Consider the following 23,639-nt stretch of genomic DNA (forward strand, 5'->3'; position numbering starts at 1 on the left):
TGTAATAGCCATTGGTAAATGCTAACTTTTTAACAGTTGCTGGTACTGCTGCGGGTGGCATTCAGATCTAAAAAAAGATGAGGAAAGAAATACAAGGCTAGAGATCCTCCTTATTCAGGTGACAAAAACTCAACCCTTACAGCAGTATTACATACTAAATAATAGCATAAAAATTGAAGCAGGCACTTTCAGCATTCCATTGAATAAAGATTGAGAGTGCTTTAGAATTTGACAAAGTAAAGACCTTAAGGAAACTATTCCAATGTGCTCTCAAACAGAACAGCTAAAACAATTTGAAAACTGTATGTGTAGAAAGAAGAAAGATGATGTGCAAACCTCTGTGTGCTTAGGAATCTAGAAATTTTATTTGAAGATATTTTGTCCTGTAAAAGATTCTACAGTTCAGGAGCCCAAACTGATGAGCTTGCCTCTGGGTCTTGTGAGTTGACATACTGGGTTTTTTTTCCCCCACAATAGTTCACTGTATTTAATATCTGAGATTTTTAAATACTGTCTTCAAGTCTTAAAGGACTAAGTTGGTTAATGATTCCCTCATTTTTTACCATCGTCTGTTTACAACCCATCAGACAGGCATCTCACTACAAAGAGAAATTTCATCTCTCTGTTCTGTTTGGCAGAATTCTTTTCACAATTGTTAGTTCCATTAGACTACAGAAAGGGTAGAAGTGGTCATGCTGAATAATGGTATGATGCCATCCAAAATGTGTCTTGAACTGTTTGAAAATGTCAGGTTTTTATTAAATGTATTTAATTTTCAGTGCGAGGCACTGTAGAAAAAAATCTCACTGAACATCTGTCTGCATTTTCAGTTACTTGATCCTTCTTTTAATAAATAGGAATCTTTTCCCTGTCAGCAAAGACTTGTGTCCTTGTGGTCATAACAGTGAGCAGTTCCTTAATTAACTCCTTAACCAAAACAGGGAGAATCTTCCTTAAAACAGCTGACTGGTTTCCTGCTTAGTGGAACAGTAGATGTCAAGAAGCTGGTAACTTCATTCTTGTCTGTGAATAGCTACAGCTGCATAAGAGTCAAGGGGAGAAGTGAACGGCTAGATCTTGTTCCAGCATATTAGCTGTTAGGACTTAACAGTTGTGTGCTGTTTCCTAATGATTTACCAGAACCCACATTTGTTCTTATCATCAATTGCTTCTGTTCTACTTCAGTAGAAGGTTTCAGACTGTCTGTTCAATGAGAACTGAATTAGAAGTACTGCTATATCATACAGCACGTAACTGAACTGCCTTCAAATGTCTGGTTAGGTATAACAGAAAAGGAAAACTAGCAGGGGAAAACTAGAACACTGTGTTCTGGGAGCACAGTCATTCTTATATATGCGGCAATCACTTTTAAAAATTGAGATATTTTAAATGCATCTTTTTCATGTAGGTTTGGAAGGCCAGTCTCTTGAAGTTTCCAATATTGTGGATATTAGAGGAGAATATAACCGTGAGCTTGCAATGAGAATTTCATCTGACATAAACAGTGAAAACAGATTCTATACTGATCTTAATGGATATCAGGTAATTATTGCCTATTAATTATAAAAGTCTAGGGTCTCAGTTTTTTACTGTTTTAATACTTCTGATTGTAAAGAGTGAGTCATATTAATCAAACTCTTATATTAAACTCCACTAATCATTTTAAAAGGAGAAAAGCTTTAACAATATATCCATTATAAAATTTGATTTACACCACGTGAAGTAACAACTGTTTTATTTCAAGGACATTGTTGTAATATTCCTTTATATACTTTTTAACATAAGAATTCTAATACAGCAAGTCACGACAAGCCCAATGTAGCTGCTTGTATATCAGCATCCCTTCTTTTCCCTCTGCTTTCTCTGTTTAATTAGAACCCTTTGGGTATCACAAAGCTAGATGTACATAAGGTCCAGCAACTCAGAGAGAACAACTGCTTGGTGCTGTGGTAGAAATAAGTGATGTATTTTTGGAGTGTAGTAACTTGTTCTATTGGTAATCCATCTGATGAAATATAGCATGACTATTTTCTTAACTTGGACCCTGCAGCACACACGAAAGAAAGAAAAATTTTTTTCCACTACCTTCCTTCCTTGCTAAAAATAGTTTTGCAATCACATCGAAAACCATACCTGCTGAGTAAGAGACCACTATTTTTCCAGTTAGTGTGTAGTAGTGCATTTTGCTGGAGACAGTAAAGTGAATATTTAAACATGAAAATAATTTTAATACTACTACTCATTTGTCATGTACCATTCACGAATTTCACTAGCACTTTAAGTTTCCATTATAAACCAACAATTCCTTTTCTGCTACCTTGAATCTATTCACTGCTTGCTCTCTAGAGGAGAAAAAAATTTCTCTCATTCTATAACTCTGATTATTCCTTTTTTGTAGGTTCCCTTGATGAATCTTTCAGGTTTTTTTAAATATTCTTTGATGTAAAAGTACATTGAAGTTATCATTTCCAAAGTGGTAATTTTAGCCACAAATCTCCGAAAAGCTAAATAATACAGTTGAGTGAATGCTTTGGTGCTGGTTGTCAATCAGTGCTTCTAAAGCACAAGGGATAAATGTCTGAAAAGGTCTTTGAAATTTAAATGCATAAAAAGAATGTATTTTATTGAAGTTCATGTTCATACTGCAGATCCAGCCCAGACTGACGATGAGCAAATTGCCTCTTCAAGCAAATATCTATCCTATGACTACAATGGCTTATATCCAAGACGTTGCTGTTCGTTTAACACTTCATTCAGCTCAGTCTCTAGGTGTTGCAAGCTTGAAAAATGGTAAGTATAAGATGATAGATACTTTAAAGGCCTGTCCTTCATGATTGTCTGAAATATTTCATTCAGAGATTATCATACCTACTAGCATTTGAAGAAAGGAAATACGTTTCTCCAACTTTGAGAAGTTTTAGAATATGTCCATAATGGAGGTGGTAGATACTGTTCCCAAATGAGATCCTGTCATCTTCAATGGAAGATCTGTCTCAAACTAGAGATAGAGGAAAGAGACTGTGAAAAAGACAAAATGAACAACAAGTTGTCAGAACCAGGTTTTTTTCACCCAAGAACTCTGATGGAACTCAAGGGTGAAAAAGTAAAACCAAGTGGTTCTCTTTTGTACTGCTTTCATAGCAGAGGGCTTAAGATGGATACTGTGGTGCTGATCATGTGTTTTGATTTGTTTGTTTGCTTTAGGGTAGAAAGCACTGGTCTTAAGGTATATGCAGTATAGCCTAATATGGCTGTCAAGGAAAATAATATGGCTGTCAAGGAAAAGACTAGAATTAGTGAATTAAAGGATAAAAATGACCCTGGGTAAGAATCAGCATACTTCTGAAGCAAAATCATACCTCACAAATTTAATGGAGTACTTTGAAAGAGCTGATGAATATGTTGACAAGAAAAATCAATTTATATTAAGAATTCCAGAATGGGCACAGTCTTGTCCCTCACAGCATAGAAGGCTATCATGGATGGTCTGGAGGGATGGAAACAGAGGTGAGTTGTTCAGCCTATACTGCTACCAGAATGAGGGGGCATTCAAATAAGGCTAGCAAGTGTTGGGCAAAATAAGGTGTATAATTCATAATTTAAGTTGTATAATTCCTTGCTGTAACATATTGTGAGTTTGAATTTACACAGTTTTGAAAAACAACTGAATTAATATTTAGAAGAAAAAAAAGCCTGTCAAACTATGCCAAAGCCTACTTCACAGTTTCAAAAAAGTATCATATTAATGTCTGTTCTGACAAATAGTGGATACTGTACTAGACTGATGGCAGTATTAGCAAACCTAATTCGTTTTAGGGCAAAGAGATAACACTGGCCTAGAGACCAATGCTTTAATAAAGCCATAGTAAAAAATATCAGCATTTTGTTCCAAGATTACCTGATACAAGACTCAAAACATTTTTTTTTCCAAACTTTTCTTTGCTAGAAACCAAATTCCCTTTGGCCTGATCTTGTGAGTGAATTTGACACCACCCAATGTTTGTAGGCACTCATTACATAGGTGTTGGAGACTAAATTAGTGTGCAGAGCCTCCATTACCCTGTAATAGTGTATGTATTTGTTCTTTAACAACTGTAGTTTCTGTATCACAGAATAACACAACATCTAAGTTCACAGAGTTATCAGGGACTTACAGAATTTTACTATCTTGTTGATCCTGCTCATGAGCTCTCTTCTGCTGGCAATCCCTGACACAGTCAGCCTCTGTTCAGTGACATGCCTTTTCTTAAAGGTAGAGAATGTGTTCATCTCACTTGTTATCATTATGTAATACTTCATGAAATGACTCTGTTTACTACTTTTGTCCTGAGGGCATGTTGGACTCCTTAAAAGAGAACAAAAATGAAGCTGAACGTTCTGTGACTGCTGGAAGTCCTACGTTTCATGACAGTTCTTTGAAGGCCCTTCAGGATCTCAAAGGGGTCCTGGAGGAAAATTCAAAAATATTACATTTTAGGCAAGCACCTTCAGTAGCTGTGCATCTGTGTGTCTCAAGGCATAACCCACCATCTGAGATATATATGAACAGCTGATTATTTCTGACTTCTCATTCTTGGATTAGAGACAGGTTCCTTATTATGGAACAGTTAGTTAACTCTCATGCTGTCAGATGATCTCAGCAGTATGGAGTAGGATTCCTCACTGTATTGGCATCAGTCTTCAACATCAGCTTCCAAGAGACTTGGTCAAAAACTGTAAAGTACATGCACCACAACTTTATTCCTACTTTTCACCTCTTTTCTCATTTGTAGGATTGGATGCATAATCATTTTTTAATGTTAGAGGCTGAATATTTTTCACCTTGTAAGTTCTGTCCAGTTCTGCTCTAATTTACTAGTTAGTGGATTATTCTCCATGCCCCAGAGAAGACCTCCAGATAAATGGGATGCACTGCTGTCATTTGGAGGTGGTCTTCGTGCAGTCTGGTGGAAAATTAATGGGGTAGCAGGGATCACTGAAGTCCTGAAGCCTCATGCAATACACTTATACCATTTTTATGCCAGAAACTTCCCTAAAACAATCTTTTTTAATATTGGTCCCATTTTTGAAATGGTTTTTATCTCTGGCTTTAGCAGCACTGATCATTTTGTTTGTATTTGCTGTTCACAATCACCTTAAGAATAATAAAGCTTTATTTTGCCAGTGTTCGTTATTCTAGCTTCTTAAAGAATATTGAAAATGTAGTTAAGTAGTTTTGGATCTAGATCCTTTTAAGTTTTGTTTGAAAACTTTGACAAAAGGTTATCATAAGTTTGTCCTTCTTACTGTGGTTCTAGCTTTTTTCAGACACTTATCATACCTGTCTGTCAGCCCGTGTTCATATAGTGATTCACAAAGACCATTAGTCTGAGGCACAATCCTAGCCTCATGCCTTAGTTAAAAATGGTAGTTTGTTTCTCACTCATTGCCAGCTGACTTCTGTCCTGGATACACAAAATCTGTTTTTACTTGAGGGAAGGGAAGAACAAGTATTTAGGAAAATTGGATAAGTATTTGTAGAATGCTGAAGAAGTATAAAAGAGACCGCCTTACTAAGCAGCCTTTTCTAGTAGCTTAAATTGTACGTTTCTTATTTAGGAAACAAGCACTTCAGTCTTCCAGATTTATTTAGGAAACAAGTACGCTTGTTTGAAGATTCAGTGTTCAAAAACCGTAACAGCCTTAATTACATGCCCTGAGCTGGTTTCCCTCTGGAGATACAAACTTGAAAAGATATGAACTTCATCTTCCATAAGGCTATTTATAATTTAACATTATGCTTAAAGAGCTATTCTGAATAGCAATGTTACATTTCAGCATAAACTCAGAACTTCCATATTCAGTGTTCATCTGGTGCAGAGTTCTTTACTACACTCACAAGTGAAAATACCCTTACAGGAAGGAGTGATTGGGAGTATTTATATACTCATATTGCTTACCTGTTTTTCTCTCTGTCTCCAACTGTAAAACAAAGACAAAAAAGGGAAAAAATGTATTTGGGAGGTACACTGTTTTATGGAGTGTTAAGATGAAGACAGATCCTCTACAGATCTCTCTATACAGCTGCAGCTACTTGGGATGGTTCTCCTCTTTGATGCTTGATGTGTGCCGAGTATCTTGCTTAGTAAGTTACTAATCTGCTTGGTAAGGTCCCCTGGGAAAAAGCTTTTGAAGGTGCTGGGGTCCATCAGTGCTGGTTACTTTTTTAAGTACCACCCCCTAAGACCCCAGGAGCAGGCAGTTCCAAAGTGTAGGAAATAAGGCAGACAAGGCAGAAGGTTGGCTTGGCTGAGCAGGAATCTTCTTCTAGAAATAAGGAGAAAAAAGAAGGTATATGGCCAGTGGAAGCAAGGTCCAAAAAACATGGGAGGACTGCAGGGATGGTGTTTGCCACTGCAAGGAGGAATTTCATGCGGCCAAAGCTCAATTGGAGTTGAAGCTGGCCAGTACTGTGAGAGACGATAAGAAGGGTTTTTTAAAATACATTAACGGCAAAAGGCAAGCCAGAAATAATATTGGCCTGTTGCTTGATGAGAAAAGTCACCTCACAAACAGGGACACCGACAAAGCAGGGACATTTAATGCTTTCTTTGCCTCGGTCTCCAACACCAATGATGGGCTCTGGGGCCCCCAGAGCCCTGGACTAGAGAACCATGACTGGGAATTATAAACTCCCAATCAACCCCAAACTTGTGCAGAACTTGCTGCTCCAGCTGGATCCCTGTAAGTTGGTGGGGCCTGATGGGATTCATCTGAGGGTACTTAAAGAGCTGGCTGATGTCATAGTGAGACCTCTCTCAATGATTTTTCAATGCTTTTGGGAATCTGGAGAGGTCCCAGTTGACTGGAGGCTGGCAAACATTGTCCCAATCTTCAAGAAGGGCAGCAGGGATGACCCTGGTAACTACAGGCCTGTCAGTCTCACTTCTGTGACTGGTAAAACTATGGAGAAGATTATTCTGGGAGTTACTGAAAAACACCTGAAAGATGGCACAGTCACTGGTCCCAGATGGCACTGGTTCACGAGGGGAAAGTTGTGCCTGACAAACTTAATTTCTTTCTATTACAAGATTACCCACCTAGTTGGCCAAGGGAAGCCAGTCGATGTGATCTTTTCGGATTTCAGTAAAGCTTTCGATACTATCTCTCTCAGTATTCTCCTGGACAAAAATATCCAGCGCACAGCAGGATATAAGCATAACGCAGTGGGTGAGCAACTGGCTGGTGGGTCAGGCTGAAAGGGTTATAGTAAATGGGGTTACATCAGGCTGGTGGCCAGTCACTAGCGGGGTTCTGCAGGGCTCCATCTTGGGGCCAGTATTCTTGAATATCTTCATAAATGACTTGGATGCAGGACTCAAAGGAATACTAATTAAGTTTGCTGATGACACAAAATTGCGCAGAGATGCCTTGCAGAGAGAGCTAGACAAATTAGAAGGCTAACCCATGAAGTTTAACAAGGGCACGTGCCAGATTATGCACCTGAGGCACAGCAACCCTGGATGTACATACAGACGGGAACAAGAGGCTGGAGAGCAACCCTATGAAGAGGGACCTGGGGGTTCTGGTCAACAGCATGTTGACCATGAGCCAACAATGCCACGGCAGCCAAGATGGCAAACTGTGCCCTGGGGTGCATCAAGCCCTGCATTGCATCCAGTCGGGGAGGTGATTTTCCTGCTCTGCTCTGTGCTGGTTTAGCCTCACCTGGAGTGCTGTGGGCAGTTTTGGACACCACAGTAGATTAAGGATATAAAGCTACTAGAGAGTGTCCAGAGGAAGGACATGAAGTTGGTGAAGGGTTTAGAGGGGAAGATATACAAAGAGCGGCTAAAGTCACTTATTTTGTTCAGCCTGGAGAAGAGGAGACTGAGAGCAGACCTCATTGCAGTCTGCAGCTTCCTCACAAGGGGAGGAGGAGGGGCAGGCGCTGATCTCTTGTCTCTGGTGACCAGTGACAGGACCTGAGGGAATGGCAGGAAGATGTGCCAGGGGAGGATTAGGGTGGATATTAGGAAAAGGTTCTTTCCCCAGAGGGTGGTGGAGCACTGGAACAAGCTCCCCAGGGAGGTAGTCAAGGCAGCAAGCCTGACGCTATTCAAGAAGCACTTGGACAACGTCCTCAGAGATATGGTGTGAATTTGGGGCTGTCCTGTGCAGGTACAGGAGTTGGACTCGATGATCCTTGTGGGTCCCTTCCAACTGAGGACATTTTATGATTCTATGTTCCTTGTTACAAATAGTAGTTACCAGAAATAACTTTTCATGCTAAACTTATGTTTAGACGTTTATGTTAATAATTTGCAGGACATTCATCTGAAAGGCTTGTGAAAATTTTTTGGAGGCCAAAGCCCAAAGGTATTAACTGTTTACATAATCAGTCCTTAAAATATTGATCTGCTATTTCTTCTCTAGATGCAAGAGAAAAATTGTGGTTCTTCATAAGTTATATTTCCAGGTATTTTTCTCATATTTAATAAAAGCTTTACATATTCTTGTTACCAGTATAATCCTTGGTCTTTCAGGTCAACTGGAAGTGATCATGGATCGTCGACTTATGCAGGATGACAACCGTGGCCTTGGACAAGGTGTCCAAGATAACAAGATTACAGCTAATATCTTCCGACTTCTGCTGGAAAGAAGACATGGAACAGATGTGGTAGGATTCACTGTCTGGATTTTTATGGCTAATTAAGATATAAATATTTATTTCTGTTGGAGCAGCGGCGAACGCGATAAAGAAATTATTCCATGAGCAGTAGAACTAAGGAAACATGGCTTCCAAGGGAGTTTTGTCAATTTGCTTGCACATTCTCCTTGTAAAGACTTGGTCTTTCGCTATTCCTCACACAGATACCTGCAGTGTTTGCTTCTCACTCACACTTCAGTACATGACTGGGGTACTGTTGTGGAAGTATCATCTTTTTTATTCTGTTTCTTTTTTCGATGAGGAAGCTTTTAAAAAATGCTAATTAGCAAGACTACTGCTTCTTAACAAAGTTAACTGAATCAGGACTAAGGCTGACAAATTATTTTGGATGAATGGGTAGAAAGAGAAGGCTCCTTATAAATTTAATTTTCTTAGGAAATAAGATGTAAGTGGAAATATTTAGATGTCACACATTATAAACCTTTTCACTACATTGTGATTCTGGCAAAGTTGAGATCATTTTGTTGTAAGGGGTTTTCTACTTGCGCTCTTCAATTTCCTTTCAGTTCTTTGCATTTCTTCTCCTTGCTTTTTTTCCTATCAGTTTTGAGAAGAGCAAAATAAGAAGTAATCTTCATACTGAGGCAGTAGAATCATGACAGCACTGAGTATGTTTTAAAATCATCCCACAGCTAAAGATGAGAGGTTGTATACTGAGCTGCTAATGAATATGCAGATAAATTGGAATGAATTCTGGTTTATAATGGATATCATTAACCACTGTGAGAGGATGATAATATCAAGCTTAAAGCTAATTTCCACCACTTAATGGTTGACAGTGGGTTTTTTCAGGTTGTATATGTCATGATTCTGTAGTTCCTCATCCTGTATAACACAGGCAGCATATTAACTGCGTTTATTAATGTGGTGTGCAAAAATGTAAGCTAACTTGAATTCTGCAGCAGTCTAGCTTTGACAACAATGAGCATAGCACATTGGTTAATCTACCTTTGCAAGAAGAAACCTGCAGAGAGAGCTATACTGCCACAGGAAACTTCTTTACTACCCAGGGTAATTTGTGTTGTATTAAATTAGAATGTGAACTAGTAAGAAAGAATTATTAGACATGGAATTCTATGTTTACAGTAGCAAGTAATTTGAAACAACAGGAGCACATCAAATCAGTTAGTGCTATGGTGCTTGCATTAACAATGTGCAGTTTTGGTATTTTCCATAGAACCACGAAATAACTCACTAAGAGGTATCTCTGGAAGTTGTCTATTCCAGTCCCAGCTCAAAGCAGGTCTATTTTTGTGTCAGAACAGACCTAAAAAACTGTCCACAGGATGTAATCCATTCAGACCGTAATGGAGATGTGAAGGGTGAGAGCACATTTGGTGTGTACCTCCAGGGGAGCTTCTTGGTTGCTTCCTTCTAAAAGAAAACTAGTCCATGCATAATGAGACCCCTCTGCAAACTGGCACAGTGCCTGGTTAAGTGGGGTTGGCCATAAATTTAATTTCAGAATGGCACTGCTGCTTCAAACCAAAACATTCCTTTGGAAAACAGTTTGAAGTTACCTCAGTTAGAACAAAGGCAGGCTAAACAACTCTGGGATTATCTGGTTAGCGAAGCATTTACATGCATCTTTGCATATGTTTACCAGTTTGGGATGCCAGTAAGACATCAGCTCAGTAGAATAACAATATATTTCCCTTGTTACAATCCTCTTTCTTTCTTCCATTTTTGAAAGATTCTGTGCAAGTTGCTGAGAATCTTTCAAAGAAGAAGGGACAACGCTACAATGAAAAATCTGTTGCTTTGGTTTTAAACACCTTTTTCAAGGTGTTAAACAAGTTAAGGTGTTTGTTACAGCAAAACACCTTTTCTAAAAGATGTTTTGAGTAACTGTGTTTTAGTATCTACCTTCCTTCTCCCAACACTTCCAGCTAAGGTTATAATGGTTTTTAATAGCTGCAGAGTAAGCCTCTAAGGGCAGTTGGTTCTTACACACTCTTCCATGACCTTGAAAAGAAGGGGGATCAAAGCTACAGGGGAGTTGGCACAGTCAAAGAAGCGTTGTTGCCCCAGCTGATACAGTGTGCACAACACCAAGGAGCCAAGCAAGATCTTTTAAAGAAAGATTATCTTTCTGGTGTGTTTCTGGAAATTCCAAATATTAAGAGTGTTCTAGCATTTTATTTTTCAAAATTTGTCTGAACATTAGTAATATTTTCATATTCATTTAACTGTTTCAGACATGTTAAAGTAAGGAAGGATAGTAGTCTCCTTTCTTTCTGTTTTGTTAAATGTACGAACATAGGTTTTTTTAGTGCGTTCTTACTAGAAGGTGGTCGTTATAACGGCTTAAAAATAGCCCTGTCAGGAAAATTATGAAGAAATTATATGAAGTTTATATATGTACTTGGCTGCAGTGTGACTCATACACTGGTCCTAATTTTGTTGTCAAGCCCTATTTTATTATTGACTCAATAATTTAATAATAATAATATTATATATATATAATATATATATAATAATATTTTATTATTGACTCATGGAAGCTATAGGAAGAGAGAGTTTTGATGACTTGACATCTTTGCCAGTACAGGAGATCCTTGTTCCCCTTCCTCTAATGCAGACCATAAAATCTTTTCTCAGTCCAATGCGTTTGACAGAGCCGCATGAAGTCACTGAGAGGTATTACATTCAGTGGTCAGTTGGCTCTTCAGGGTTTTTATTTATTCTTGCAAGGATTTAACCATTTCATCATTAGTTTGTTTAATCAGGTGCCTTTCCTTCTGGGTCATCACTAGCGCTGCTCCCAACACAGCACACACCATGGCTTTTCATTTTCCTGGTCACACCTTTTGTTCCCTCACAAGTGTTGTAATTCTATCCTCTATGGCTTTTGGATCATGCCAACTAATATGGGCCATGCCATTCCTGGTGGGGAATGTCTTGTCACTGCTCAAACCTCTTATTGCTGCAAGGTCTCTTCCTGGCTCTCCCCACCTGACTCACTGGGTGGAGAGTTGGTATCCCTTAGGACCTTCCAACATCAAGAGGACCCTGTCCATGATGCCAATTAATATGTCACATCCCACCTGAAAAGGGGGAGGGGAGTGACTAAGGTTTGAAAATCCCCTCAGCGTGAATTAAGGTGAAGTATCACTCAAGGTCCTTATATAAACATCAACTTTAATGGGAGTTTTCTATAGAACAAGTATTCTGTACATGTTGACCTTCACAACTATATCTACTTAAATTATGTGGCTTTGTGGGAAATCAAGGTAGATCCTGTGTTACTTAACAACTTTGAGAGAAAGGGCAGGGGAGGAAGAGAGTGATTGCCGGTCCTAGATCTGGTGTCAGACCTGCCAACAGGGGTATTTGGTGTGGAGAGAGCCCACAAGAGTGAGCCAGAGCCCCTATTTATGGCCACCATCCAGGTACTTCTAGAACCTTCCACTGCTTTGTCTTCTCGGAGTGGTTGAGACATCAGTCAGTTAAAAAGAGTGACAGTAGGCCCGTCCTGGTGACTTGTACTTTGTCTCTGACACTGTTCACAGTACAGCGATTTGGGGCTTGTCCCTTACAACTCACCTGATTTATTGACAACTGTGTCCCTCAGACCTCTGTTAATGTTGTTGCTGTATTTAGATAAAATTTCTGTATACATCTTTTTCTCCCCCTACTAGATGTAGCATTCTGTTTATATGTTCATTTAGTCCTTGCAAGCATTTTTTGATTCTGCATATGTCTTTGACTTCTCTCCTAACGTTCATTCTTCTTTTTCATCAGATTGTCAAGCAAGAAATGAATTAGGTGTATAAATTGAAGGGATTATTATTTAGCTGAGAATGAAACAAGAGTACTATTACCAGTACCTGCTTGTCAAAAGAGTAAATGTTTCTTTATTTTTGAAAATACAGACTATTTTACATTTATTATAAGTTTTATTAAAAATAAGCATTGATACCTTTTTACTTTCTGGGCCTTAGTGTGTTATATTTGTATAAGAATATGAATGAAATAGGATTTATAGGAAGTGGTAATATCTTTATTCCATCAATTACATAGCTGGAGGAAAGATGCCATTCCAGGCACACACTTTCATCTTCCGATTCCTATTTCATACCTTGCCTTGACTTGCTCAATTTATATGACTGGATTTATAGCCTAGTCTCAAGCAGAGAGCCAGGATTCAATGGCTGAAATAGCTGCTATTGTTTGAAGGAGGTTGTTTAGAGAAACAATGATACAGGCAGTTAATAAAATCACAAATACGTGGCAGTCAGATAATCAAACCCCTTTTCTACCACCTACAACTACTCCTTTTTCTTATTAAATATCTGCCACTATCCGCTTTCCCTGAAAATATATGCTTGGTGAGATGGCCATTTCTGTCTGATTATTGAGTTGCATTTGCCACTTACTTGGTGTGCATATTTATAATGTGTATCTACATTTCATGTAGTAGCTATATACTATACTGTGCATTGCTATGCTATGTGTAACCACACCTTAACAAGAATAATTAACTTCATGTTACAATAAAGCAGAAACTCAACATTGGCTTAACTACTACCATTTAGTAGCATTTTCAGGCCATGTGTGACAATATCAGATATTCTAATATAATATTTAGTTATGACTACTATAGTGAACTCTTCAAATATATCCCAAATCTTGAACTTTAAAGTTTGGGGGTTTTATGGTAGCCACAGGAGAATAAAAACGGCATTTTCCTCTCACACAGAACACAATGCATCTTCTTTAGAGCCTTGCCACATATATTTATTAAGGTAGGTACACCTATTTCTTGTTTCATTTGAAGAGAGATTCAGGTATGTGTTAGTTCTTTACAGCTTTGCTTAAAACTCTACATCTAAATTATTATTACTGCTGCTACTATATAGATGACACTGTATTTCTTATGCTGAGAGTTCATGTCTACTGCTCAAGAATAGTGTTTCCATCTCCTATTTATCTACAAATGCTATCTGATTTCCGGCCACCACTCTCCTTGTTTTTATGCCAGGGCACTTTACAGCTTAATTTCTTTCAAATATTGTTTTTTTATTGACACTGTGACAAAGATTGTGGGGGATGAATTTGCAAGTAACTTAGCACTGTTTGACACATCCTTGAACTGAAGCAATGCGGCAGTAAAAAACAGACACAGGAGCGTGAGAAATGCCAAGAAGAATTCAAGTAAGCAAAAACAAATGAAGTAGTGCAAATAGAACAGCCTATTAGAATGTAGCATAAGGCACGTGCTTAGAGCTAGCTGACGAATAACAGAAGTTGTTTGTGTGCATGATTGTGTGAGGAATGTGTTGAAAAGATATATAAGCAGTGAAAAGCTGACAGTAAAGGTCTTCTGCAAAACATCTGTCAGGAGTCCATGACATTCATTCATGCAAAAGATGAGTTGTAGAAAGGTTCTAAATAAAGAGGGATTTGACTCTAAGCTCCATTCATGTGATTCTGTCCAAAGTTGTAGGGAGTGAATGTTCTCTACAGCAAGGCAGGAGCCACTCACTGTAGCTGGCTCATGGTGAAGTAGGTAGTACAAAGGACTGCCATCGTCTGATTTCTGGGGTTATAGCTATGTCTCTTTTGTGGGTTTTGGGTTTTTTTGGGGGGGGGTTGGGAGGGGGTGTGTGTGGTTTGGTTTGGTTTTCTTTTTTTTTAATGTATGTACATACATCTCTACAGTGAATTACTTCCCCTTGGTTGTTTTTATGTGTCTTCATTTGAGTGTACCTGACTGCCAGCTCTGTTTAGAAAGAAAGTATTTGACTTCAGTAGTATGCATAGTATTCAGGTTTGATTTGTATTAGCCCATGTAATTCACCAAAGTGGGAGGGTAGTCCTCAAGGTCTTTTCTGAGCTTATCTATGCTGGTGTGGTTTGAGTTTTTAAATTTAAGTCTTTCTGTATCAGCATCTCTAGGAAGGCCTACTCGTTCCTGCTGCAAGCTCTGGTGGTAGGGTAGAACCCTTCTTAAAGGAGGGAGAAAGGCTGCAAGTCTGGCTCTTCTTGTATTCACAAGTGAAATAACTCTCAAGGGATAATCTCTTTGCACATGGAACAAGCAGTTTCAATGAGCAGCTAGAACTCCCCATAAGCAGCAGTCTTGCTACACAGGTAGCCTCTCTGGAGGACAAAAATTAGGAGATATCATTGTGTAGTTTCTGTCTTTATCTTCAGTTTGGTGACCTACTGGGACAGGATAAGCTCTTCAGAGCCAACAGGAAACAAAATCTAGCACCATGTCCCATCCACAGCTCTAGCATGGGTTATTTATTTAGGCATTAAGTCCCTCCTCCTTCCTCCTGCGCTGTATTTGAACAATATACACTGTAAGAAGAATTAGAAGAGAAGAAATAAAATAGGTGGGAGAGGCTATAACTAGAGTATAAAATACTTTTCTTGTTGAGAAAACCATGTCATGCTGTTTATCTGCTTTTGTGATGCCTTTCATTCAACTATACTGATGGCTGCGTATTTGTCAACCTCGGTAATTATGGTGGTATGCTTATGGTCATGGTGACTAGTTACTTTCTTTGCCACCTGCACCCTTCTGTAGACCAGTGAGCAGCTGTTCTCCAAATGATCTGTTTATAGAACCTGATTGCTCTTATGGTGTCTGCTTAAAGACTAACTAAATTAAAAGCAAGGACCTGACAGTCATCAAAGGTGCAGGAAGCAAAGGAACCTAACCAGGGAGGAATGGAGCACACTGAACTGGCTGCTCCTGGGACCATGAAAGGAAGAAGATCAGGTTGTTCCTGGTATGAAACCCAACAAGACAACTCAGCAGAAATAACTTTATGCAGATTAAAGACATTATTGCATAAAAGGGTCCAGGATTTGTAGGATTTGGAGGAGGGAGAGAGTTTGGGAATAAGAGGTCTGTGTGTTAGCTGTTGGAGAGAGAGAGAGACCATGGGACTCTGGGTCTGGTGCAGCTGGCTGCCAGTGTCTGGCAAGACCAATATTCTCTGTGTGTGCCTATAACTGCTTCAAACTTCAAGCTGACAGGTAGGGGGCTGGCACCTGGAAAGATGTGAAGTCTGAGCTGGTGAATGCTTAAGGGGCCTAAGGTTCAGGCCTGGATATCAGATGGGCTTAAAGTCCACAATGATTTTCAAGGGATCAGTGGTTGTTGACTGTATTTGTGAAGCAAGAAAGTTAGGGTCTTTGACAAGCAAACTTCAGACCTGATCAGCAGGAGGACACAGTCAAATTTGGATTGTCTGTTCTGCTCATGTCACCCAAGTGCTCTGTGGTTCTGTGGGTGCTGTTAAAGGTGCTGCTCTCTGCCCACTTGTATGGCTGGCCGTGTGTGTGTGCATGCCTATTGTGAATACATGCTCTCTGCCTTTCTCTTGCCTGATCCCGGGGGAGAAGAACCACAACATATCAACCATCTATCAACCTGAAATGAGAGGAGTCCCCTGGTCTGAGAGACTACCAAATTTGGCTTTAGCAGACTGGAAAGTACTCTCCCTGTGGGTCAAAATTTCCCAGGTTTGGTTACCTGTAGCAATCCCAGGTTTTCTCACCTGCAGTCTCAGTGCCAGCTAAGAATTCACAGGCAGTACTGAAACTCTGTGGTGATTTTAGAGTCACTCTGAATCAGCTCACAGCCTCATGGATATTTTACAGTGCCTCAGAATTTACATTTCCTCTCTAATCAGTCTCCTGGGGCAACTTTCACCTAGTGTGACAGAAATGTATTTCCAGTGTAACAGCCTCCAAGTGAATTTGACAGAAAATCGTCCATTCCTAGAGGTAAAGAGGTAATACCAGTTTTTGTCTCCTCAGTTGAGTCCTCCTTTGCTGGTCACTTCAATAACTATTAAAAATCCCTAAGCATTCCAGAATACGGTTCTCAGTAAAGGATTTGAAATACGTTGCCAAAAGAAATTATGCTTTGATATGCAAAACTGTAATGTAACTGATGAATATTTCAGTGTTGACAAAAATGTATGTGTGAACAATTCAGGAAGATCTAATCCTTATATTTTTCAGGATTTTTGCCCCTAACGTCCTTCTCCTTCTTAAATGCACTAGGAGTTTTTACAGGCACACAAAAATCTAGCTCCAGACATATACTGCAGAAGAAAGGGAATGATACGTCCATATCTGGAGGACATTCAGAACTTGTCAGACTTTGGTTATTATTTTTGATTATAATGTGCAACTTCGCATTAATTTAAAGCAAGTGCATCTGATTTTCACTTGGTGAGGTAATAGCCAGGCAGTCTTGTGTGTAATGCCTGCAGCTAAGTTGAAACCATTTACTGCTTGATGTCAGTTTCATGAATTTGACTAGTATCAGTCTAAAATAAAATCTGAATTTCTCTTCCAAGGTGGGAGCTTTAGGGCAATGTGTGTGCAAGAATGTTATGCAATTTTCTCACTCTCTTCCTGTTTACAGACACCTTCTTCCTCAAGTAGGGGACATTCTACATAGTTAAGGATTCAAGGTGTTTGCATTTGGGGAAGAATGTATGTAATATTAAAGGTTAAGGTCTCTGTCCTTACCTGTCAGTTATTTTTGTCATGTACTGTAAAACTGCATATTCACATAGTCAGTGATAAACACTATTGTGTTTCTCACCTGTAAGCAAGCTATCAGAGTATTACCCAACCAGTTTCTCACATAGAAGCAGCATCTCATCAAACATGCAAAGGGATTGTATAGAAAGAAACAAATTTTTCTTTCCATATTTGTCTTTGTGAAGCTTTAGATTCTTTGGTTGGCCATCTCTGTTGCTGTCAGTTGCTAGATTATGATTGAGAGATATTTAATAATACTATTTCCCTATGTTTTGGGACTAGAGATGCCCAGAAGAGTCTTTTTACTCCACCAATTAGATTTTCCAGTCCAGAAACATTCTTCTTTAAAGAGTGCTGCCAGTTGGTTTTCTCAACCTGTGACAGAAGAAGTTAATAGAATTTGTTTCCTCACACAACATGAGAGAGAATGAGAGACCTTTTTGTTCAGGAATAGTCCAGGTGCTTTGGTATCAGCCTGTTTTGATTTAGCAGGCCCCCAGTCTCTGTGTTTCCAGATTTTATTTGAATGCACTGACATCCAAAGTCAACATCCACATTTCAGCATGCTTGATCAGATAGTTTGAGCGCTGGTGGGATTTGGGAGTTATAATTAAATTTCTTTCCTGACTAGGGTTGTTCATAGCAGAGGATCATCTAGAGGAGAAGCAATATGTGATTAGATATTCTGTCTGCCTCAGTTTCCTTTCCCTAGTTTCATATGGGAAACTTTAGACTACTTGTCTGTATTGGAAAGTTAATTGTTTCTCTGTTAGCTCAACTGAACTCCAGTTATCAACTGTTTCAGCTTTATTTTCTACAGTATTTTCCATCTCTTTCTTCCATTCAATTACTAAATGATTTCTGAAGAGTCTAATTAGTGGTTTTCCCCTCTAATTAAGGACCTCAGTTCCTCAATTTAAACTCTTACCAGAAAGCCCTCTGAGTCTTTTCTTAATCTCTTCCATCCTCCATTTATAGATAAAATAGCTCATTTCTGATATAAGGGCACTTTTTATGGATGAGGCCATTTATAGAACTTTTTGCAAATTGTAACCTAAGGTTAATACTGGTGTGTGGTTTGTTTGTTTGTTTTCCCTCAAAACTAAAAGTTTAGAATTATTCACCTTACTTTTGATAAGGAAAGATGTGAATTTGTTTACAGCTATTGCACATTCAAGGGGTTGTTTGAACACAGAGTTTCCAATTGGATAACTGTATATGAATGTGCTGTAAGGTAGTTTAAAAGTCAGTATTTACTTTGCTTAGAGCTCATTAAGCCAGCACTCAGCTATATCAATGGCATTGATCGGAATCTTGCCAGTACATAGTGTTTGTAAGGCTGCTGATGGAGCTTCATTCACAAAGAGTGCTAAACACTTTCAGTGAAGTTGAAGAAATAATGCCACTTTTGAGAGAGCAGTACTTTAATTAGAGGGAGACTGTGGGACTATGTCTTCTGACTTAGCATCAGCAAGGTGCTGCTGAAAGCCACCCACATAGTGAATGTGCATATAGAGTAACTGTTCTTCCAAGTGTGTTGTCTGTGTGTGCAAACCCTTCCCATCTCTCTCTTTCCCCAGAGTCCTGTTTAAAATTTGGATCACTAGATTTGAGAGGGGAAGGACGTACTCCAATCCTTTCGTGGCTGTGATGTGCCTAGGGGGAGTGAGATTTGAAGTGTCCTTCACTTGTGGATCTTATGTGATAGCATTGTCACCACAGCGTTTATAAAACCCTTTTTCCCTTGGTCTCCTGGCAGCTTTTGACACCTGCTGTACATTCCCATTGCTATTACATAGATTCAGTGAATTACTATATTTCTTCTATTGGTGCACTCATCCAAAACTGACTGTAATCCCAGATGTGGGATATACAAGATTCAGGATGAAATCTCCACCTAGGTCTTAGTGCAGCTTTTCAAATTTTGAATTTTGGATAATGCTTAAGTATAATGTTTATGGCTGTGATAAAATACCTAAACACAGCAGGAGCAAAAATGAGCAAAGTTGAACCAGCTGTAGCATTTGCCAGCATCCTTCAAGACTGTATTTCTCTGCAATCCTCAGTTATGTCCGGAATCTAGGAATTGAGGAGCCACTCTTTATGGTTCTACTATGGATTATCTGAGAATTTTGTCCCATTACCCATTAATAGTAAATTATTCTCTCCCACCCACATTCGTCTGCAGTTCCCAGTGTCTTTCCTTCCATCCTTCCTGCTTTCTCAACTGCAATATACATTACTGCAACTTTATAGCAAAAGCACCTTTTTTATTCACATTTCTTCTGTTAGCCTTAGAGGAGACTTTGAAGGATTCAGTCCTAGCAGACCAACCTGCCCTGTGCTATCTCTTCCTAGACAAGGCTGAGGATTCATCTGATATGCAAGCAAACAACTTAACAGAAAAAAATATTTAATAGTAGTAAGAAAATTGACAATGAAGTGTTTTGACTGACTTTAGCACATCTATGGCAACAGAGTAAACGGTGTTCCTTTGGGGGTCAAACAGTTAATTCTTCTTTGAAAGAACAGGTATATGCACATTTTCCCTGTGGGCAGAGTGTGCATGCAGTCAGTTGAACTGAAGACTTTCAGCTTTAGCTGTACTTAGAACAAGCTTACTCACAGTTTAATTGGAAAAGAAGAAAATCAGAAGGAAGCTTGCCAGTCATGCTGAACTATGCAAGGTAATAAAAAAAACCAAGGCTAACTGAGGAATTGGAGGACTCAACATTGATTAAGAAGGCAGTAAAGTGGCAGACGGAATTCGATGTAAATAAATGTAGTGAGGTGCATGAAGGAGCAATCCTCTACAACTATCAACTATGACCATTTTTGGAAAGTGATTTGGGGTTCATACAAGATCTATAAAAATACTAGCCTCAATGTTTAGTAGCTACCAAAAAGGGAAACAGTGTTAGTCATTATTAAGAAAAGCATCAAGAATAAAACAGAAATTACCATCTTATATCAATTCAGCCCTAGCATATTTTCAGTTGCTACACTATCAGATGTATTTGATGCTACTACAGAGGTATAAATAAATATGCATACATGCATACACACCCCAAAACAGGAATTACTGTCATCGTTGTCCATTATAAGCTCATAAATAATGCTCCCCTTTGCTTTAAGTATCTTCCATTTATTTTTTACTTCCATGTCTTCAGCCTGTCATAAAATGCAAATTTAGTACATCAGTGCTTAAGTTATGTTTTCATTAAACTTTCTGCAGAGATTTCACTAAAAATCATGTGCTTTAACAGGCAGGGATTTATCTGATTAAGTATGCAAGGAAAAATAAGAGCAAAATAAGTTTTCACCCATTTCTACCTTACTTCACTGACATTCTAAGACAGAAATTGCCTTTTTAAAGTTCCTTTGTTTTCTTTTCTGGCGTCTGTGGATCTTTAACTACCTGTTTGTGAATATGTAGGACTTAGTCGTCTCAGGTTTGTAACAGCTTCTACAGCCATGTAAAAGCACTGCAAATATTAAACCTGGGAAAGTACAAAACTTGTAAAATCTTGGGAGAGATTCCCTTCAGTTACTGCTGGCAATGTTGAAATAAAACTGCTGAAAGAAATCTTTTGCATTGTGGGCCAAGACAAGGATTTTAGTTGCAATTCTTCCAGAAAACAGTTTTTAGAAGTTAGATTTAAAAAGAAAGGATGTAGGATACAAGTTACATGAATCTGAAGAAAGTAGATAAGAAATTTATGCAGGAAAGGAAGGCTGCAAAAGACGAGCTAGCTGTCAGTATTCAAGTAGACACTGAATAAAAGGGAGCAACTTGTTAAAGTAGTAGCTTGTTTCTTTCTCTGAACTACATTGTTTACACATCAAAGGCTAACAAAGAAAACTGAGGAACTGTGTAAAACGACATATCATCTAATGATCATTTTGAAAGATGTGCTAATGAGTTATAAAAGCAGGAGTATACCTAGTACTAAAAAAGAGAATTAGTGGGTGATCAGAAGCTTTCAAAAGTACTTAAATGAACAGAATATAAATTAAATTAGTCTATTAAATTAATGGAATCATATAAGTTGTTTTCAAATTAACTTGATTTTACAAATATTTTCTCTTGTGTTTTGCAGAATGAAGAAAAGGCATCAGTCAGTTTTCCCTCACTTCTTAGCCATATGACTTCTTCTTTCTTAAATCATCCTGTAATTCCAATGACAACATATGCAGATTCAGGTGTCCCAGAGATGCTAAATACATTTTCTCCCCTCATCTCATCCATGCCTTGTGACATGCACATAGTCAATCTAAGGACAATCCAATCAAAGGTAAGATCAAACCATTATTTTTATGAGCAAACATGATATAGCTTATTAGTTATAGCTATAATAATATAATATTATAATAGCTTATTAATATATGCTAATCAAATACTTTATTCTAGGAAAGTAATTTGTGATTTTTTTATATGATATGATAAACTGCAGGGTGATGACTAGTTTTTGTTAAATCTGTGAGAACTAGAGACTTGTGTCAGATTGAGTGACGTGAAATACAGTAATTGTTTTTTCACAACATTATAATATGCATAGTGCATTATTCTGTCTCTGAAGGGGGCACATGTCATTGCGTTCCCAAAGTTTAAGAGCAGAAGGGCTCATATACTTTGGCCTCTTCTGTATTAAGAAGAATGAAATTTAAGGCCATTAGACTTTGTTCTGAGTACAAAAATTTGTGGTTTTAGTAAAACATATCATTTTAAACCCTTCTGATTCCATTCAGAAGACTTAAAAAAATCTACCACATCTTAACATCCATAGCATAAGTTGTTAAAATATTTTTAAGCTTAAATACAAGACCTATTTTAATTATTCTAACATCAGTTTACAGTCCTTTGTTTCTGTGAAACTGTTCTTTGGTTGATTTACAAACAAAAATAACCAAAACACAAACACCCAACCAATCAGAAAAAAAACAACCCCAAAATGCCTATCAAAAAAAACCAAACAAAAAACCTCTGTACTCAATATTTTTTTCCTTACAAAGGAACGTACACAATTGTAATCACCATCTTTTCTGTTTGATAATCTATGCAACTGTTTGTGCATTCTTCCTGCACCAGCTCTTTTCTTTTTCTAAATTCTTTTCAGTTTTTAACACCTTTTGAATTGTAGGTATAGTAACTTCATGCCGTATTGCAGTATCACTCACCAGTGCTGTTACCATACATGAAATCCCTTTTTATATCTGCCTTACTTAGATACTTAGAAACTACAGTTGTCCCTTCTCCCTTAGAGTCTCTGTGGTGGCTGAGGTAGAACTGTTTATCTATAATAACCTCAGATTATATTCAGAATATCTGCAAAACCTGCCATTAGCTGCTGTTTTATCTTAATAGTTCTTCATTTTCAGTCTTCATCCTTTTTTTAAAACTTAGAGAATCATTTCATTTTCTTACACTTTCTCTGTGAATAAATAGTTCACTCTCATGTGCAACCCTTCAGCTGCAACCGTTTCTTATTTTGAATTTCAAAGTGGAATAACTCTTGGTTCTTATGGGTCTTATGCCTTTGAAGAGGTAGGAGGAAGATTCAGACTGAATTAAATCTTCATGCGAAGTGTATGTTCCACGCTTCAGGGTAAAATCTTTTCATTTACCTCAACCAGCTCAGCACCACCTGTTTGCTTCAGCATGTCAAGCTCAGGGGCAGACCGTCATGAACATGCCCCCTCTCTCTTTTCAAGGCCTAAATTTCTGCCCCTTGTTTGTATCATGTGGCCATGAAACCTGTGGAATGGAAGGCTGGATCTGCGTCTGCTGTTTTGAGTTCAGTGTTACTACTCATAGGTGAATTCTACAATTTTAATTGGGCTATACTGCCCTCACTATCCCAGTCAGCATAAGATTGTTTGAGGCTATGATCTCTTCCCTGTCCGTAACTGTGTATTTCAATGATTTCTTGATTGACAGCTGTTGAGCTTGCAACATTACTTTGTGCACTTCAAAGTGGAAGTTATCAGTAGTTATAGGATAGGAGGACTGTTGTTATAGGTACAGAACAGTTCTTTCCCACAGAGAAATGATGCTATGCCTTGCAAATAATTTCTTGCATGCCAAAATGGCCTTTTTAAATCTCTCCTCACTTTCTGCTTCCTTTCTCCATCTTCCAAGAATTTGAATGACAAGTGTCATAATTCTGGCTAATTGACGCAATCCAGTATTTTCCAGAAATGTAAACTACTCCATTGCTTTAGCTGTTGAAGTTTCTTTTCAAGAAATTGTTTTATTAGAATTTCACATAAAAGGATACCAAATTGAAATAAAGTATTAAGATTTAAGGTAGAAATAAGAATGCATGAAAATGAAAAAAAAAAAAAGTAAGGGAATTCCTAGTTTCCCTTTAAACTCTGCTCCTTTCAGTGGGAATAATATTGCTATTGTAAG

The 23,639-nt window shown here is 38.2% G+C and overlaps 1 protein-coding gene across 1 annotated transcript in view; it reads left to right on the forward strand.

The window, feature by feature from the left end:
• Positions 1-23,639, forward strand: part of MAN2A1 (mannosidase alpha class 2A member 1) — a 124,429-nt gene that overhangs the window by 95,947 nt on the left and 4,843 nt on the right. The window contains exons 17-20 of the mRNA XM_064438904.1: positions 1,409-1,542; positions 2,649-2,790; positions 8,526-8,659; positions 21,328-21,522. Coding sequence (XP_064294974.1) covers positions 1,409-1,542; positions 2,649-2,790; positions 8,526-8,659; positions 21,328-21,522 — 605 coding nt within the window. The remainder of the gene's footprint in view (positions 1-1,408; positions 1,543-2,648; positions 2,791-8,525; positions 8,660-21,327; positions 21,523-23,639) is intronic.

This window comes from Phalacrocorax carbo, chromosome Z (assembly GCF_963921805.1).
Source record: "Phalacrocorax carbo chromosome Z, bPhaCar2.1, whole genome shotgun sequence".
In the NCBI taxonomy this organism is placed as follows: Eukaryota; Metazoa; Chordata; class Aves; order Suliformes; family Phalacrocoracidae; genus Phalacrocorax; species Phalacrocorax carbo.